Source organism: Manis pentadactyla, chromosome 16, assembly GCF_030020395.1.
Source record: "Manis pentadactyla isolate mManPen7 chromosome 16, mManPen7.hap1, whole genome shotgun sequence".
Taxonomy (NCBI): Eukaryota; Metazoa; Chordata; class Mammalia; order Pholidota; family Manidae; genus Manis; species Manis pentadactyla.
The window spans coordinates 56,908,365-56,929,187 of record NC_080034.1 but is presented as its reverse complement, the minus strand read 5'-3'; the positions used below and the strand labels follow the sequence as shown (position 1 = coordinate 56,929,187).

Here is a 20,823-nt window from a genome sequence, read left to right as displayed (position 1 = left end):
ATTAAGAATCGAGGTGGGATCTGAACATGGCAAATGTGCTCGCTTCTCTTAGATGGATCTGCCAGCCTGTGTGTGCTATGAAATCACATTATTCCTCATTGGGAATTGTACTTCCCACGCAACACACGCTATTCTACCTCTCCTTCCAGACTTCCCCAACAATAGTTCAAAATCCCTCCTGCATTTATACTCAGTCCCATAGTGAAACCAATGATTTAGTCCCCACTTGAGCTCTTCTGAGAAGAACTCCAAGAGAAGGCTATTTTCAAAAGAGCTTTTAACAATTAGCTGACACAAAATATTGCTACAGATAACTTCCAATTTGGGCTTCTTGGAGCAAACTGTCCAGCCAAAGACAAAGCCAAAACTCACAAAGAATGAAGAAGGGAGGCAAATAATGGAAACTTTATATTTAAAGAAATTCAAAGGTGATATGTATAGAAGCACCAATATTATAGACAAATAGATCAATTCCTGGTACGGCCAGGTGAACTTACAAGATTAATCAATGTCAAGTACTTCCATGGGCCGCCATTAAGAAAGACTTCAGATTTCCGCTGATCCACTCCTTGTAGGGAGATGGTATAATTGAGGAAAATATACCAACTCAAAACAAGGAAGTGGTATATGCATGTAGAAGTCCCTGTCATGGCTCGCGCTGGCCAGGGAGCTGTGAACGTCTCAAGTGACTTTCCTCTGGTGCCCTTCTGTGTGTCACGGCTGAAGTCCTATGGCAGACAGGGACGCCGAAAAACACCCCTGTGGGATTGAGAGTTCCAATAGGGCTGAATGTTGCCTCTCTCATAGGCTCTCTTTCCTGATAAACTTGGGAAACAGGATTATTACTAGTTTTCAGATGCCTTCAGATAAGAGCAGATTTGTATAAGTGTTAACCTTTAGGCTTGGAAGAGGGCAGAGAGCAATGTGAATGCTGCACTTTGCACTGTGTGGCTGGGGTGGTGACATGGTTAAGTGAGTTATTATACCGATAAGATCTAATGGAATATCAATAAACTCCAGTGAAACACCTTCATGGCTGTGTTCTCCTTTCTTTCCTTTTCATTGGAGCAGAGCAAGGAAGTTGCAATAATATCTCTTGAAAGAATGAAGAGCAGGTTGAAAAATCAGGAAGAAGGGATTGTGAGCATGTTTAGGGCGCGGAGGGAGTCAAGTAGAAAGAGAAAGGGTGTTGTAATCTTTCTCTACCCAGGGCTGTCTCAGACACTCCATTTCATGAGTTTCTGTGCCCTGGGAGGGAAGAAGCACAGCAAGAGGTCTGTGGTCAAGGAAGCATAGGAAGACGGATGTGGCCATGACCCCAACATACCTGAGTGTAGACATTACTGGGACAGGGTGAGGGTCTCTGCATTGCCTTGGAGAGGACAAGAATGTGCTTAAGCTGGGCAGTTTACGCAACTCGGGCCCGCCTCACACTTAACAGAAGGGACCTGAGAGAAAGCTGGAAGTGTGATACCTTGTGACTTCACCAGCTTGCTTCCCTAGGCACCCACAGAGGGTTCTGAGCAAGTCCCAAGGGAAGTGCTCCCGACTTACAGTCAGTTAAGTCTGTAAGTGGTGCTACTGGAAGATTTAGCCAGGGCTGACAAGTACTGGAAGAAGTAACTGCAGGCCGCACATGGAGGACAAAACTAAACAAACCCACCTCCTGAGAGTCATCCACCCAAGCTTCAGGATTGAAAGTGAGAGAGCGCAAACCTGAGCCGGCAGTAGAGGGCCTGCACTGTAACCATTCCCAGGGGAGTGAATGACCTGGGAAATGGCAGCCCAACACTGTACCAACTCCATGGCCTAGGTTAAAATTGCAAATAACAATAGCAGCTAAGGCTTTTAGAGTCCTCACTATGGGACAGGTGTTATTCCAAATGCTTTACACATATTAGCTCATTCTACACTCTTAAAACACCATAATGAAGTAAGTACCATTATGATCCTCACTTTCAGATGAAGAACGTGAACCCTGAGCTGCTAAAAGAATGCATTTAAAGGTGAATAAGAGACAGAGCTGCCATCTGCACTCTAACCAGTGTGCCTGACCACAAAGAATCAATGTTCATTCTTCACAGCTGCGCACTTTCTTTGCAGTATTTCTCCACTCCCTGCTGAGCCCCTTTGATTCCTCTATCTCTCCCCTCAGAAAATTTCCCTCAGTAAAGCATCAGCCATGCTTTGAATTTGGTGCACTTATGCGTTATTGTGCTATGTCTCCTGGGGTATTTCATAGTAAACATCACTGTAGACTTAAGGGTTTATCCCTTTACACACAACTTGTGAGCATTAGTTTGCAGATGAGTAAGAATTTGAGCAAAAGTGGAAAAAAGAAGGAAGACAAAAATGGAAATCTCTGAAATGTCTGTGTCCAAACCTGGATACTGGCTTTTTAACACTTGGATTTTTTTCCCTGCATTAGCCTCAGTGCCCACAGATAAAGCCTTTAATAAATATTGGTACAATCATTTAAATTTATTTGTGAATTTTAATGGTAAACAATCCAATTGTTAGCATTTTAATGAATGATACATGTAACATAAATATGTGAAGTATTGCATATAGAAAATATGTAATTTCTGAATTCAATATATTTTCTTGTAAAATTTTCCACAAAGATATTGCCTAAAGGAAATTCTACATTTTGACCATATTCACATGATAATTTGTATCTCTAGTTGATAAACAGACACATTTTCATGAAGCATTTTGGTCATCTGTCTCCTGCTCAAAGACCAGATGGAGATTTGGGGAACAAATGACAGTGTCACCATTTAGCTACACAATATTACAAACTAATACACACTAAGTCTGCTAGTAACCTGCCTGTCTCCACTCTCCAAGTATCTGGAGACCTCTTGGCAGATACAGAAGAAGTAGGAGAGATTTGTTCACTGACTTAAAAAATGGTCTATAGAAATTAAAATTTTTTACTTAGGAAATGCTAAAAATGTAAAATAAACTTATTTTACACTTTGAATTGAATAATATACAGAGAGGTTGATTATTTAAAGCGACATTGAAATTCTTTACCCTCTGGGAGTTTGGAACACCAGTCTTTAATTTCACAAGCACTTATTGAACAACTATTAATTAATAGGTGCTTTCTAGGAATAAGAGAGATTCAATCCCTCATGGAGCCTATATTCTAGTAAGGGAGACAGACATTAAACAATACTACAATCATGTGTTAACTTATAATTAGGTGGCTTTATGAAGGCAAACACAGGGGACTTATCAGAGGGGATAACAGAGGTGGACCTAGGGTGGTCAGGTGGTCAGGAAAGCTGACCCTGAGGAAGCCATGTGTGAGCAGGACTTGAGCTCCCAACACTTTCAAAATGTGCTAACTCTCCTTTTAAGTCTCTTTTATGAGCTCCTCTTTCTCTGGCAGAGCCCTGAGTATCGGTGTTTCCCAGGGAGCCGGCCCAGTCCTCTGCCCAACTCACTCTATGTTCTCACCCTTGCTGTTCTGCCTACCATCACGGTTTCCACCACTGCTTTCTAGTTTATGAACACAAATTGTATACATCTGGCTGCAACCCGCTCCTCATCCTCTTCAAAGCTTCAAACATATCTTTGATTACTTTTTGCACATTTTCTGACTGAGTCAGATACACCTAAAACTCAAGATATCTAAAATGATCTCATAACTTTTTGCCCAGACCTGACCTGTAATCTCTATTCTCTGTCTTGTGAGGAGGGCCCCACCATCCACCTGAGAGTTTTCCTTGTCTTCTCTCTCTCCCTTCCAAATCCAAGTAATCACCAAGTGCTGATACATTTATCTACTAAATCAAGCTCAAGTCAGTCCTTTTCTTTCCTTCCCTTCTATGACTGCCTTAATTCACATCCTCTTCATCTCCTTCCAATGCTATGGCAACTATCTTCTAACTGGTTTTCCTGATTCTAGTCCTATCCCCCAATTCTGTTCTGCTCAAGGTCAGGGAGTGATTCTATCTAAAATACCAGCTGTACCATATCCCCAACCCCAGCTTAAGTCCCTTTACTGTGTCACTATCATCTAAAGGACAACTTCCAAGCTCCATAACTTTTAATAAACTGTCCATTCCTAAGTGGCTTTGGTACTCTCTCCTGCCTCATCTTTTGTCTCATACCTGATTTCCTCTAACAACACCAAGCTGGCAGTTTTCCAACTGAACCTGGCTCTGTCATGTCCCAGTGCCTTTACTCTTACTGTTTCCTGTCCCTGATAGCCTCCCTTCAACATGTCTTTGACTGGTTATCTCATAACCATCCTTTAAAATGCAGCTCAGAAGTTTCTTTCTCTAGGAACCCTTCCCTGAACCTCTCAATCATCTCTGCAAATTGCCTGATGATTAGTGTCTTAGTCCATTCAGGCTGTTGTAACAAAAATACCATAGACCGAGTGGCTTGTAAACAACAGAAAACTATTCCCTACAGTTCCAGAAGCTAGACCAGCCAATTCAGTGTCCAGTGAGAAATCACTTCTAGATTGTTTTCTTCTTGTGTCCTCACATGTAGAAGGAGCAAGGATCTCTCTGGGATCTCTTTTGTAAAGGCACTAATTCCACTCGTGAAAACTCCACCCTTATGGAGTTTTCCACTCACAACACCTCCTAAAATACCATAACTTTAGGGGTTAGGATTTTAAAAATATGTATTTTGGAGAAACATAAACATTTAGTCCATAGCAATTAGGAATCAATGTTTTTTTATGTGCTATTATCTCACAGAGTTCATAGATGTTGTGTTTGGATTCTCAGAGCTTAGATTAGTGCTGGATACACAGTAAGAACTTAATAAATATCTACTGAATAAATGAATATGTGCATACTAGGCATACTTGTCTACTGAGCCTTATTATGAAGCTGGCTCACTTGCTAAAAATCTGCTATTTCAAAGTGTTCAGCTGCTGAGTTCTAGGGAGAAGGTAGAATACTCAGGTGAGTAAGACATAGCCTAAGCCCTGGGGGAACTCACCGTCAAGTGGCAAAGAACAGATATGTAAACAAAAATTATAGCATGATACGATAAGTGCTATAATAGAGGTATGCATAACTTACTAATACAACCAATTTATCCTGAACATTATTTTGTCATTTTAAATATACAGAAGATTGAGATAAAGATGAATGCATTGAGTACATTATGGGAAACTCCAGACACTGTGTAGAACATAAAGATTAAAGAAATTGCACAGAACGATGTAGTCATGGCCACCAGCATTGGCAATAGTTTTGCTTGAGAGAGATTATAACCCATTCTTAGGTCAGACGCAGAATGATGAGCTACAAAGAGCAGGGGCTCAGCGTGAGTCTACTGCATGACCTTGGGCTGGTCAGCTGTCAGCCTCACTGGCGCGTTGGTCCCCTCATGAGTGATATGGGCTCAAGCATCCTGGAATGGTGACTATCTTGCTTCCTAAAGACAGGGTATCTACTGGGCTACAGAAGCAATTGACCTGGGCTGGCCTCTGAGGAGATTAGAAGGAAACCCCAAGCCCACAGACACACACCCACGCATACCATGGAGCCAACCGTGGTGGAGGTGTCAGAAGACTCTGCACGGTGATGGTGCAGGCAGCACGGCGGTGAGATGGAAATAGGGATTGGAGATCAGAATTCCTGAGGTGACGGTGAGAGAGCTGAGGGGGTGTGGTTGCATTAGGGCACAAGGGGAAGGCCCTTCCAGCTGATGGTGCCAAACAAGCAACTAACTGACAAATCTCAATCATGTTAACCTTCAAGACATGTAGGTAGGATTTCTCTGTAATCCTCTTTCCCTCTTAACCTGCACAGAGCCATTTTGAGGTGGCTTATTCCCTTTAAAGCACATTCATACCTCCACAGGTACATTTTGGTGCCCCTGGAGCCCTTATAGGCTCCCTTAACTGTGCCCACCCTATGGCAAACAGTCCCATTAATAAATTCCCACCTGAGTGGGCTACCTTTCCTGATGGAACCATAACTGTGGTTCCATACAGCCAATCAGAATGTGAGATCCCCTAGAAGTGTCTGATATGCATCTAGACCCTCAGCACTATTCATGGTAGCAGGTAGATTCTAGGTGCTAATAAAGGTGTGTTTGCATGGATCGGTATTGCAGCAGTTCTGGTATTACAGTATTCTTAATATCTACCTGGGGGTTCTCTACCCTTTGGATTTACAGATCATTACCACCCTCATCATCCAGTGCAATTTTTATTTTCCTATGAACTTGGCTGCCTCTGAACCAATATCACCCACACTGTCTTCTAAAAGACCTCTCCCCAGTGAAAAGTAGGTGATTATGGAAATAATTAAATGTGGTCCCTTGTTCATTTGCTGTACGTGCAGCTAAGAATTGAGTTAGAATAAAGTGTTTCACACTTTGGGTTATTTATGCCACACCTCTGGGCATTTGTTTTTTCTCAGAGGTCACTGGGATTACTCTGCTTCTTAAAAATTAGGACTTTCCTTAAAGACCCCCTTCTGAAGTCTCTTTTGGTGCGAACATGTGTGTGTTTTGGGCCACCAAACCCAGCCAACTCGAGCCTACGAAAACTTTCCTGTCCCACTACTGTGCCTGTTACATTGGGAAACCTGATTCAGATTTGCCTTACTCTTTGATCTTCAGTTTTGCTTGCACAGTGGAATGCAGTGTTCTGTGCCCATCTCAGTTTCACTCAGAGGAGCAGAGTTCTCTGTTGGTAGTTCTGAAGGTGCCCTTTGAATTGGGAGGCCTTAAAGAACTCTTCCTGTTTACAAGCATGAGATTGACTCATATTGTCTTAAACATTTAGAGCAGAAAAGAACCATTTGAGGTCAGTTAATTTAACCTGTTATTTTTCAGGTGAGAAAATTAAAGCTCAGAGAGGGTAAAAGACTTGCCCCAAATCACACAGCTATTAATGGGGGAGCAATGAACACAACACAAATCTCTTCACAATTAGGCCAGTGAGCTTTCACTGCTTTTTGTATTACTTTGTTCCTAAGTTCTAGAATTTTCGGTTGAATTTCTCCTCCTTGTTTTGTGTGTCACTGGATTATGTGAGGTCTGGTAAAATTATTAAAGAGAAATTGTCAAACTAGGAATGTCTTTTTAAGCTTTTGTACCAGATTTCGCATGTTTTGCAAATACTGTTAACCAAAAATGTATATGTTTTCTCACAAGAGAACTCAGATATTTCAGATAGATTTTTATATCCTGAATTAATGAGCAAGTTAAGAAACATAATGTTGACCATCCAGTACATTCCAGTTTCAATCTTTTGGAACTTGGGAAACTAACCACAAGAAGATCAGCAGTTAAGCTCTGAATATCTTATTTTAGCAATCTGTATAGAAATATGTCTAGATCATGTATACTTATATACATGAACTGCATTTTGATTTGCTGAATTTCTGTCTAAAAATTATATCATTGGCTGAAGGGGTGGGTGTTGAAGTCTGTAACAGTAATTATGGATTAGTCTATTTCTTCTTTCAGCTCTGTCAGTTTTTGCTTCATGTATTTGAGTCTCTGTTGTTTGGTACATAGCATCTTTAGGATTGTTATGTCTTCCTGGTGATTAATTCTTTTATCAATATGTGATGTCTCCCTTTGTAGAAAGTTTCTGTGCTCAGATAAAGTCTACCTTACCTAATATTGATATATTGCTCTTCCTTTTTTAAATTAATGCTTACATGGTACCTTTTCTTCAATCTTTCTAACACTCAATCTACGTATTTTTGTAGAAATTAAAGTGAGTTTCTTATAAATAACATAAATGGTTATGGTTTGTTGTGGTTTTTTTTAAACCCATTGTGCCAATCTCTGTCTTTTAATTGGTGTATTTAGACCACTTACATTGAAAATAGTTGTTGCTCTATTAAGGCCTAAGTCTTCCATTTAATTATTTGTTTTCTTTGTGTTTATTCTGTTTCTGTTCTTCCTTTATTGCCTTACTGTGTATTAATTGAACACTTTTTAGGATTCCATCTTGATTGAATTAAAGTGTTTTTGAGTGCATCTCTTTGTATAGCTTTCTTAGTTGTTGCTCCAAGTATGACAATATACATATGTTACTTTTTACAGTCTAGTAACATTAACATTTCACCACTTCAAATAAAATGTGGCCTCTTTAGTTCCATTTCAGTCCCTTTTCTATTCCCACTTTACATGTCATTGTCTTGATCATCAGATTGTGTTATAACTTTTGTTCTACTTATTAATATGATTTATAAAACTCATGAGAAGAGGTAGTCCACTGTATGCCAATATTTCTGCTCTCTACTTTGTTCTTTTATTCTTTCAAATGCTTCAAGTTTCCTTCTTTTATAATTGTCATTCAGTGTGAATTACTTTGTTTAGCCATTTTTTTAAGGGCAATTTTGCTAACAACAGAATTAATTTAAATTCTCCTTTATCTGAGAATGTGCCTATTTATTTTTTGTTTCTTGAGAATAGTTTAGTAAGATATAGAATTCACTGTTGACAATTCTTTTTTTCAGCACTTGGAAAATGTTGCGCAACTTCCTATTGGCCTCCATTGTTTCAGAAAAATGTGTTTTTATTTGAATCATGTTCCCTTAAAGTTAATGTGACATTTTTTTTCTGATTGCTTTGAAGGCTTTCTCTTTAGTTTTTGGAAGTTTAATTATGATGTGTTGTGGCATGGATTTCTTTGGACTTTTTGTATTTGATGACTCTTCAATTTCTTAAATCTGTAGAATTGTCTTTCAACAAATTGGAGAAATATCCAACCATTACTTTTTTAAAAAAATACTTTTTCAATCCAACTCTTTTTCTACTCTCCTTCTGGGATTCCAATGATAGGAATTTTGAATATTTTGTTATTATCCCACAGTTCTTTGAGGCTCTGTTCTTCTTTTTTTCAGCCCATTTTCTCTCTGTTTTCCAAATTGAGTAAATTCTATTGCTTTATTCTTTTATTCTATCCTTTGTTGTGTCCACTCCATTCCTGAGCCCATCCAATGAGATGTTTTTGTTAATATTTTTGATTTTTCATTTGTTTCAAGAGAACTTGTGGTTATTCATTAAAGCATTTTTAAATAATTGCCTTAAAATATTTGACAAGTAATTCTAATACCTGATTCATCTCTGTGCTGGTGTCAATTGATGGTCTTTTCAGTCAAGTTGTGATTTTCCTATTTCTTGGTATGACCAGTGGTTTTTAGTTATATCCTAGACAGTTCGATCATTATCTTAAGAGTCTCTGAGTTATATTGGTATTTTTCATTTTAGCAACCAACCACCCTGGTTAAGTTTAACACAAGGGTCCTGACCTGACTGTTGTATAGTTCCAATGATAATTTAATTTCCTGAGTCTTTGTGCTACTACTTTAATCTGTTTTGTTTATTTGGTGCCACTGGGATCCCACTATGACAACCAAAAATTATATCCAGACATTACTAAAAAGTGCCCTGTGGAGAAATCACTCCCAGTTTGGGACCATTGCTCTACACAAACCAGAAGAATTCAATGTCCCCAGTGCAAGGCAGGCCATGAAAGCCTTATGGAAGGCCTTTAGGATCCCAGGCTGTGTTTGTGTGCACGGACTCCCTCGGCCTGGTAGGGGGCAAAGGCTTCCTTGCTTCTTACTCGATCTGCCCATCCTTGTACTCAGGGAGGACACTGATAATGCCTCCTACAGTGGCACAGGAGATGATTTCCTGTATAACCCAGATCAGAGACTAATCTAACTCTTGACAAACAAGTGGTCTTTATTAAGGAATTGCAGCTAACTTGAAATCCTCTCAGCATCACTAAGATACACATGCTTATTTATACATTCTGCTTAAAGTTACACTGCTAAAGATTGTTGTCAGATACATATTTTTTGCTTGTTAAAGGTTTTCTTCTTATTTCTACATTGCTGAAATGACATCATATGACTTTTTGAAAGTTTTCGCTTTTCTGCTAGGACGTAGGGCAGTGATTCATAACAGTAAAACTATAATGTTTTTTTAAAAATCCCTTTAATGTGAGTGAATGTTGTAACTACAATGTTATTCATGTAAAACCTTCATAAGATGGTATATCAATGACATCTTAATAATAAAAAAAAATCTCTTTAACAAAAACACAAAACCAAACAAAAAAAGAGCTGCTGCCAGACTGTTTATTGCAGAGTTGATTCATTTGGTCAAAAAAGTTGTTTCAGTTAATCATTTACTCAGATGCACTCTGAGTGGAAATGCCATCCTCATACTTTATGAAAATGAATGAATCTCACAGAATGCTTGTTTGCAAAATGGCTGAAGTTTAAGGTCAAATATGTTGGCCTCCTTGGCATTTTCTGCCTGCCAAGCAAGTCTGAATCATTACCTATTAATTATTCATCTGGAATTGCTTCACATTATCTCATTGGTTGAGGTGCTTCCAGGATCACTAAGCGCTTTCCACCTCTCTTCTCTAGAACATTCATGACATTTTTTGTTGCTCAAAGTGATTCCAGCTTTTGTTGTACCTAAAATAAACCACACACCAGTACAGAATAGTCAGCATCTCCCTCTTACCTTTCAAAAAAGTAGATTTCTTTGGAACTTGGCCTTCTCACGATAAGGATGTTCCACAGATTATGAGCTGCTAAAGACAGAAGTACAGCTGGTGACCAGCCAGTTAGAGGAAATGTCTCCTTCTGACCCTCTACAACCCTTTGTACACTTGTCTTCACAGACGTCAGAACTTTTGTCCATGACATTCTGCTTTTCCCCCTCCTCTGTCCCACCTTCTAAAATGCAAAGGGAGTTCTGTTAGAATGATTTGGGAAGGTCCTGCATGGGGCACAGATGAAGCACAGCCACTTGTTTTCAAGGCTGTCCTCAAACCACCAGGCCTCTTTACCAATGAACTCACTTGAAGTGCTGGAGACCTGATATTTTTTTCTGTTTGGGCAAACAACAATTAGTTCACTGCAGGCCTAATGACAACCTCAGTCACCACTGTAGTAACAAAGCAGTTTTCATTCAGTTTTCAGCTCTTGCGTGGCATTAGTGTGAACATCCCTGGTTCTATCAATCTGCAAGAACTTTCAGAATGAGCACTGGCTCAGGAGCTAAGAGAGAATATACTGGCTTAGAAGCCGATGGGCTTAGTGGCCAAGTAGGAAGATCCAGGCCTCAGCTATGGCACTAACATTGCTCAAAGCTCTGCTATCTACCATCAGTAACATCACTGTGGGGACACTAAGAGTAAGGGGAAGACTGAGGAAATGTTTGCAAGCTGCTGGATGATGGGAACTGCTCTCAAATTGTTGTCTGCTGTTTTGATGGGGCTGCCTGCCTGCAGTTAAATGTTGGCTTCCTAAGAAATACACACTCTAGAGTGAATTGAGATAAAACCTCTTCACAAGTGGCCACGATTATGAACTCCAAGATCAGCATGCCCTTCTTCAAATCCTGGTTTCACTTCTTCGCACCTTTGTGTCTGTGAGAAAGTTAATAAACCTCTCTGTATCTCAGTTTCCACTGTGTAATGGGGGGTAATTGCAATGCCAACTCAGCTTACTGTGCAGGTTGGATGAGAGAGCATATGTGAAGTGCAAAGGATGCAGCCTATAAGGTAGTAAATGTTCAGTAGCTTTTAGGATGGGAAGTTCTTGGGGAATATGTGCCCTCAGAGCCACCACCTCATCAGAAAGTGCATCTGCCCCAAAAAGTACCTCACCACTAGAAAGTATGTTTGCAGGAACAGCTTTTGCAGTGTATCTTTGGTGAATGGCAGGGTGGAGATGCACATTCTATCAGTAAGTTCTCCATTGCAAGCAGCCTACATTCTTTCCAGAAAGCATTGATGGGAAACATTTTCAAACATATTTCATGGTGTCTTAAGGTCAACATTAGCTGTTAAACTGAAGACAAGTTGACCTGGGGCTTTCCATTAAGACTGTAATGATCCAGAATTTCCCAATGTCCCCTGCTAAGTTTCTTAGGCATTGAAAAGAGCCACTGAAATTGACCTAAAGCCCCAGGTTTGAGTTATCATCACCTCTTTCTTTGAGAGAGGCAGAGAGAGAGAGAGAGTGTGTGTGTGCTGGGGGCAAGTTCATATGGGCAAAGGTGGGTAGGAGGCAAAGCAAACTCTCAAGACTGAGTTGGTGTCTTTGTTTTGATTAAGGGGGATGATAAGTGATAATAAGAAGTATCTTTTGGTAGCAGAGAAAAATGTGGAAAAATTCAAGTGTCATCAACTATTTACCAAATTTTGAAGCATCAGAAATCTGATTTTGAATGCATAGCCCAAATATTGTCTCATTTCTCCTAAAGAAATCAGATAGTAGGAATGTCCTTAGAGGTAGATATACATGGCTCTAGTGGCCCACAGAGAGGCCTGGGAATCCTGGTCTCTGTGTTTGAGAAGTAGAGAAACAGCCCAGTACCGCAGAGATGATTGAAAGGGAAGAAGTTTCTTGGGCCCCCAGCTTCTCTCCCTTCCACCCACCATCCATCCCCAACTGGAAGCACAGCAGAAAGACAATAGGAAGCTCATAGAAGAGGGAGTCCCGGCACCCAGGCCCAGAGCCCCAGAGGGAGTGCTCTGTGAGCCACTCCGGAGCCCCCACTGAACAGACCAGAACAGAACATTTCAGCGTCTCAGCCCGGACAGGTTCCATGGACTGAACGCGTGTGTCCTCTCCAACCTCACACACTGAAACACTAATCCTCAAGTTTGGTGTCATTTGGAGAGGGGGCCTCTGGGACATAATAAGGTCATGAGGGTGGAGCCCTTGTGATGGGATCAGCGCCCTGGTAAGGAGACAGGAGAGAGTTTGCGCCCTCTGCTTTCGGCCACGCGAGGACACCGGGGGAAGACAGCCGCCTGTAAGAGCGTGGGCCCTCACCAGACACGGGGGCTGCAGGACCCTTGGTCTTGGGCTTCCAGCCTCCAGAACTGTGCGGAATACATTTCTACTGTTTAGGCGACCCAGGCTGTGGTACTTTTGTTGCAGCAGCCTGAACTGTCTAAGGAGATGGGTGTTCCCACTCCATCCTCCTGGCCTTTCTTTAGGTGGGAAGATGCTTGTTGACAATGTGAGACCAAAAGATGGGGGACCCATTTGGACTGGTGTGGACGGAGCCTGGGTGAAGGGAGAACTAAGAGCTCCTCCAGTTGCCCAAGAATAGGAGTAAGATAAGGAAGGAGACGGAACTTATCCTTTCAAAAGCTGAAACTATAATGAGTAGACATTGGCCATTTAAAATTATTGTCATGTATTATTTTCATTAATTTATTGCTGCAACCAAATCATCCATATAAATAACAATAAATGCTAATGTTTATCAAGCAAATCAATGGCCCAGGCATGTACAGAGCTCTTTACACATCCTCTCATTCTTTTCACCTGCAATCCTTTAAAGCGAGGCTTACTGCGCCATTTCACAAATGAGGAAGCCACATCTGAGGAGCTGAGCGGCTGAACAGCCTGTCCGAGGGCACGATAACAAGCAGCAGAACTGGGACGTGAAGCCATTGCTCCCTGACTCCGAATCAGGATATATAGGGACTCAGTGTACTGTCCTCGCAACTGTTCTATAAGTCTAAAATCATTCCAAAAGAAAAAGGCTATTTAAAAAAAAACATTATATAAGTCGCTTTACTATGCTACCTTTCCAAATAACTTAGCAGGGTTTTGTTTTGTTTACCTGCTAAATATCCTGAAAATTTTCAAAATACTGCATTCTGTTTTCACCTGGGGATCCTTCCAGCGTGTATACTCCCCAAGTACTGTCTGGTACTTCTTCATGTAAAGCATTTAGAACAGAGCTTGCCACCCAGAGAGCCCCCAGTAAATGTTAGTTGTCTTCATCACCAGCATCATTACCTTCACAAATGGTGGTTTGTCACAGTGTAAGAATACTCCGCCCGCACTAGACTAAATGACTCTAGAGTAGAGACCGTAGCAGGTGTGCAATGACATTTTATAAAACACACGCATCCCCCGCTCAATTAGATCCTTCAGCAATGAATCTTCAAACCGACAGGCGCTTGGTTCCTGTTTCTATTTCTGACTTGCCTTTGCCCTGAAGGAAGCGAGATGTTGCCAAAACACTGTCGTCTCCATGGCTTCTGGCCACTTTATGAGAGGAGAAGTCCCGTGGCTCCATCCAACTGATGCTTGGGGTAGGGATGCGATCAACTGAAAGCCACTCGTTCCAAAGGTGACTTTCCTCAGCCACATTCTCCTTCAGCTCTAACGCAACTATACATCCAGCTCTCCTCTCTGCTGCATTGTTCATCCAGGGAAAAAGCTACAAATGGGAAGAACGAAATCAATGTGGCCACAGTTTGAAAGGGGTCAATTCATCTTTTCTTGCTGTCCTATTCAATGTTTCTTATGCCAAGTCCCTGTTTCCACCAAATGCCAACAACTGTTTATAAACTCCTGGGATCTAGGAAGATCGAGAGCAAAGTTTCAGAAGCCTGATGCGTCAGGAAATACGGCTCTGGAAAACAAACATTTTCACTGTGGCCTTGCTGAGCTAGCATACTCTGTGTTCTCTGAGAGAGCAGGTCCCACCGCACGAGTTTGCCCAACCAACTGGCGATTTCTGACTAGGATATTGTTTTAAAAGACGCTCATTCTACATAATTGTAGGAAATACACTCAAACTCAGCACTATCCAGCAGAACCCACAGATTTTTATTTCTGTGCTGTCCAAGAAGGTAGAGTGGGGAAGGGCGATCACCAGAGCAACCTCAGTACTGGGTAAAACAATCTTGACTTTATTGCATGGTGGCCACTGCTCAGAAGCATAATTGCAGAATTGCTAAGAATGGGAATCAGAGAGAGGGCTTGTGGTGGGGGAGTAGATGCGTGCAGATGCAATCCCAGGTTTCTGTCTATGAAGCTACACACTTGGCACTGGTTTCCCTTTTCCCTCTCAAAGAGGAGGCTTGTTTTTAATTTACCTGTTTACAGAAAGTTAAACAATCCTTTGGAAATTACACCTTTGCAATCTTATTCCTCCAAATAATTATTTGTAAACTCATGTCTCATTAACAACTGTGCCTCTTCTGCCCCCTCAAAAGCCAATTGTTTAAAATGGAGATCTTGGTTCACAGTTAACAATGAAACTTGGATCAGGTATGAATCATGGCTCCAAGCCAGCTCTACTCCTGGGGCACCGAAAGAACACTAGCATCAAGGACAGACGTCCGACCCGGACCCTGAGATTTCACACTAGAACTGGGATTGAGCAGACAGCGGGCAACAATTTCCTGGCACACAGAGCAGATGTTCAGACACCCAAGTTGCAGTTCTGAGAAGCTACACAAATGCCTCTCCACGGCCCCTCACCCTCCTGGCACCCTCGGCACCTGTTCATTCTCACACAGTGATGAGCCCAGATGCCGATTCTAACGTTGTGTGGAACTCATCCTGCGGGGCTGGAGTCACTCAAGAAGAGAAATGGCAGAGCCTCGAGACCAAGCCCAGCTTCCTGCGCACAGGGGATATCCGGTCCCAGAGCTCGGCCCAGCCGGGACCTGCTCCATCTGTCATGTGCAAATGAGCAGCCTCCTGGCCCCCTCGCCTGCCCTTGCGACCACCTCTCCATGCAAGCCAGCCATCAGGCTGGGATATCAGTGACCTGAGGGCCATTTTCCTTAAGATTTGGCCTCACCGTGCGTGCTTTCGGCAGCATAGCTGTCTTCCTGAACAGTCACTGCGACTAGAGGTGATGAGGAGGCAAGGTCTCCCTCTCAGACTGGTGGTAACTCAGTTTGTTGATTGAAAAGTAACAAGAGAGGCAGCTCTGCCTTGGAGAGCCTCAGAGGCTGGCGATGAAATGCTGTCAAAGGTGAGCAGGTGGCATACCAATCTGATGAACAGTGACAGTCCTGACTGCCAGGAAGTGTGGGCGTGGTTGCTGGTGGTTGCTGGAAAAGCCACTTCTTTTTTTTTTTCTGTGAGTGGGAGTTCAGAGGCAACTCCCTCCAGAGCTGGCATGGTCCTGCTGGAGTAGGGATGTGCAAGAACAGGGTGATGGAGAGCATGTGTGTGTGGTGGTGTGTGTGTGCAAATGCAACGCATTTCCATCAATGAAGCTGAGAACTGATTTTCCTTTTTTGAAAAAAATAGCTCTATTGAGGTATAAATGATTACAAAGAACGGCACATATTTAATGAGTACAATTTGGTGAGTTTGGACACATGCAAACACTTGTGATACCATCTCCTCAATTAAGGTAAGAGACATCTGACACCTCCCAAAATTTCCTGGTGTCCCTTAGGCATTTTTGTTGCTGTTTTGTTTTCTATTGGAAACACACTTGGCATGAAATTACCCTCTGAACAGATTTTTAAGCCCACAATACCATATTGCTAACTATAGGCACTATGTGGTAGAGCAGATCTTTAAAATTTATTCATTTCACATAGAGACTTTATGTCCATTGAACACCTTCCCATTAAGAACTGATTTTCCTATACCTAAATCTCTATCATACAAGAACTTAAAGAGCTTTGCAATTTTCTTCCATGAAGCAGTGTGATGTAGCAGTGGTTTTCTAACATTTTTTAGAGTAATAGAGCCTCTTTTTTTCCTACACCTGAACCCCAAGTTACAAAATGATCAAAGCCAAGCTGCTCCGGCTGCAGTGTGTGCTGCCCTGAGACCCAAACCCTCTACAGATGCTTCTGTCTGTGGCCAGGAAGGCCCCAGAGCCACCCCCACGGAGGCCCCAAAGCTCCCCAGGACAAACTTTAACTAACCTGTGGGCCAGCAGGAAGAGCAGACCTAGGTTTGATCCTGACCTTTGCTGTGAGCCGCCTGGGGTGTGAGCGTGCACCCTGGCTCACTGGCTTGGACGTGGCTACTCTCAGGTTAGTTGGAGCTGCCACAGTTCAGGCCTTGGCTTGTCATGTTGCCCCATTAAACCCAGAACCTGTTCCCCGGGCTTCTGCCCGAAGAAGGGGACATGTCAGGAACTGTCATCTCAGGGCTTGTCCTTGGGATTTCAAATAAGACCAGCTCTAGGGCAGGGCCCACGGAATGCTGCGGCCTATGTTACCACCCCTTTGGCCGCTTCAGCTGTTGCTCTAAGTTTTAACTGAAGGGGCAATCACCGTACCCCTCTATACAGCGGTCATCGGGAGCATCTTGAAGTTCTTTACCTCTGGTCTATTCCACTGCAGCCCTTTTAGCAATGGTGTTGTTTTACATTCCAAACTGGACAAAACTTGGTGAGGCGAGCAAACTCCCTTCAGCCAAGGAAAGGACACCCCTGGGGGATGGGAGCACCTGCCCAGTCCCCTGGGATGACCTCACTTCACAGCTGCCTTTACACACAAATGCTTGTCCTCTTCCGCGCCAGCCTCCTGGGCCCCAAACTTTTCTCTTAAGGAGGGAATTGAATTTGATTTTGTTCTTCTGCCTAATTCCTGCTTTATCACTCCACAGCCTAAATTTAGTTCCACACACCATCTTTGTAGGACAGATTTCCAACGCGCCATCCGAAGCAGAAGTAAGAATGAGTGGGAGGCACTGGGAGAGGGGCGGGGGAGGGGGAGAAACAGAGCTGGATTCCGACAGGCCCAGGCTCCCTCAGGCGCAGAGCAGACCCGGGTGCCCCGGGGTCACTTGGCTGGGCTGAAGGGAGGCACAAGGCTGCCTGCAAAGCGATGCTAATCAGCCCTTCCCTTCGTGCAGCCATCCAGCAGTGTGGCGTGTTGGCACAACGCACGGTACTTGTTAACCACTCCAGGAAAAGAAAGAGCCACTCGCTCTGATTAGCTGTCAGAACTAATTTTCAGCCATGTTATTAAATGGTAAAGAGGAAAACGGAAATTCAAGGAAACTGTGCTTTAGGCCAGCACCTAATCAGGTTGTTTCCCCTTCATCTGTTTCATACAAAAGCTGCCTGGAATCACTGGTGTGAGCCATTAGGTTCCTCTCTGCAAGTGTTAATTAAATGTGATATTTTAAAATATACACTCCCCTCTCCAGGTAGAGCAAACCGAGCCCTTTGTGATGTGCTCACTGCCCATGGGTCCCCCTCATCGCCTTGCACTTTCCCTTCCCCTGTTGGGCCACAACTCCAGCAGCAATAAGTATAGAGTAATTATTTCTGCCAGAAATGTTCCCCCTGAAAAGGGCTTGCCTTACTTTGGTTGTGTGTTTGTGTGTGCTTGAAAGGAAGTCATGTTAGAATACCAGGCCTCTTTGTTTTCCCTCTTTGAATACCCACTGGTTCTCCAAGATGTCATTGGCAAACAACACCATTTGCTTTTGTTCCCTTTACAAATATTTTCCACTTGCGCCCTATTTCTTACTTCTAACTGCTGAGTGTCTCGCTAGGGGAAGCAACTGTTCCAGAGTAGTCGACTGAATGAACACAGCCTGTGCGGTTTTGATTTAGGAAATATTTACTAAACTTTGGGTCTGAAACACCTCAGAATCTGGAGCAACATACAGTCTCTTAGGGCCTTGAAGGCAACTCAAATGATAGGTATGTGCATGTAAAATAAGAGCTGGGGGCAGATGGCAGACTTGGAAAACCCAATTAATTAGTCTGTGACATTAGTCCCAATCATGCAATTATCCACTCAACAGTTGCTGACTGCCTACTATGCGTTTGCTACACTGTGCAAGTTGGGAGCCAACTTTGTGTTCACAATACAAAATGAATAGATTTTGCATTATGCCAACAGACAAGTCACATTTTTGTCTCTTACTCCAATAAAGCTGCCAGGTAGTGCTGAGCACCCAGCTCTGTTTTTGCTAGAGCTCATTGTAACAAAATCTTTGAAAAGTTTCCTTCTGTCCTGGTTAGGGTCATTCCACGATTTCTGATCTACGTTAAGCTGTGGCAGCAAGGAGCTAGGTGACTGGGTGTCACACATCTGAACAGCATCCTCAGGATCCTGCCTTCTTCAGCCAAGCCTCCCCCACTCCCCAGGGAGCTGCCAGTTTTAATTTGACCATGCAACCATGCTACCATGACTCACTCCCCGGGGAGAGTGATCCGTCCATCACCCCAGCCTGGGTGCAACCAGCCGTTCCTTTTTAAAGCATTCTAACAAAGTCAACAAGTGTTGATTCCTTAGTTTATTCCCATTAAGCTCTTGATAAGTTTAGGCAAACTTCTTATGTCTCTCAGAAGTGTGTGCCTAGGTAGACTTTTGGGAGCTCCATCCTAATGGGATTCTCATTCCAAGCATGCATCTAAGTATTCAAGACTTGGGGGCAAGTGCTGGAGGGCGAGCTTTTCCCATGCAGCCCACCATGCCTAGTGTAGTGCTGGCAGTGGAGGACAGAGAATGTTTGCTATAGGGTAATATGCTGTAGGGATGCTCCCCTAGCTGGCAGTGCCAACTGATTCTGTCACTCCAGGAGTGATGAGTGACTCTGGTCCTTCTCTGGTCAGGAATGTGTTTGATCCATTGAATAGGAATGTACCTCTAAAACAGGGGGACTATCAAAATCTCAGATATCTCACCCTTTATATTCTTAAAGTGATATCATAATATTTCTCCTGCCATTTTAAACAGTTCGAGTGCCATGCAAGAGGACTTTTAAAAGGTACTATGGTAGATTATGCTTTCAAAGGTGTCTACAATGCTCTCTCTCATTCTACTGCTCTTTTGTGCTATGATCTCTCTCATAAACAGGTGGCACCTGTTCCCTGTTCCCCTCCTTGGATCTAGGCTGGCCCAGTGACCTCGTTTGACTCATGTCATGCTGCAGAATTACCCAGTGTTCCCCCAAGGCGAGGTCTTAACTTTTTCTTGCCTTTACTTTTTGGAAGGCTTCTTGGAAGTGAATCACTATACAGTTAAGAAGCCCAGGTAAACACACGGACAGGCCCAGATGGAGGGGAACGGGAGCCCCGAGTCCAGCTGAGCTCCCAGGCAGCCACAGCGTCAGCTACCGGACATGGGACTGAGGCCCCTTTGAACCTCGCAGCTGCCCCAGCACCCCAGCCAACACCATGCGAAGGGGAACCGCCCAAACTGTGAGAAATAGTGAATCACCTTATCTTTATAACCCACCAAGTATGGGGGTGATGAGTTACGTAACAACAGTAGCTAAAATAGGTCCTTTAAGAGCCTAGGCCCCCCACTCCAGATTACATGTGCATGCACATTTGCATCTGTCTGTGTGCGTATATGTCCTGGTGCTTTCAAAAATTCTGTTCTCATGTGCTGCATTTGTCTAATCTGTTATGTGTACCACTGACTTGATAATTTCTAGTAAATCACACAGCTTGTGTAGGGAGAGAGATATTCATTGTGAGGTTGAAACCTGCCTCTTAAATCACCTCTTCTGCTCTACTTTTACACTGCTTCAAGAGTGATCTTACTAAAATATGGATCAAATCGTATCACTCCCTGTTATAAAACAGCTAAATGTTTCACACTAACTGCATTATAAACTCTTTACCTCAACAAATGCTTTAATTATTGAATCAAAGATCAATTTTCCAATACAAAATTGTTGTTTAGAGATTTGCTAGAACAAAATAATCATCAATGAGGAGATCTTGGGTTGCTGGTCCCAGAAACAGAACTAGAAATCAAAATCCAGAAGAGAAAATTAATCTTCAGGTCAACATAAAAGACTTGGAATCTTGTAACTTCACAAGTCACAAGTGGATTAGGTCACAGTGGATATGGGTTCGTAGAGGCCAAGTTGGACTAGAGTCTACACATTTTGTGGTTAGAGGTGGTATATTTGTTTTAGTACAGAAAAAGGTGAAATAATACACGTGGGGCTCAAACTTACATACGACTCATCAAATTAAACATCCACAGTATGAAAAGGATGATGCTAAAAATCATCACACACTTGTCTTCTAACAATACAGAGTTTTTCCAAGTGGCCTGAATCCCGCTGTGTGTCCCAAATG

The 20,823-nt window shown here is 42.7% G+C and overlaps 1 protein-coding gene across 1 annotated transcript in view; it reads right to left on the bottom strand.

Moving 5' to 3' along the window:
* LOC130681299 (androgen-dependent TFPI-regulating protein-like) overlaps positions 1 to 696 on the bottom strand; it is a 64,586-nt gene extending 63,890 nt beyond the window's left edge. The window contains exon 1 of the mRNA XM_057493987.1: positions 498 to 696. Within this exon, the coding sequence (XP_057349970.1) occupies positions 498 to 650 (153 nt within the window). The 5' untranslated portion in view covers positions 651 to 696. The remainder of the gene's footprint in view (positions 1 to 497) is intronic.
* Positions 697 to 20,823: the final 20,127 nt, after the last annotated feature.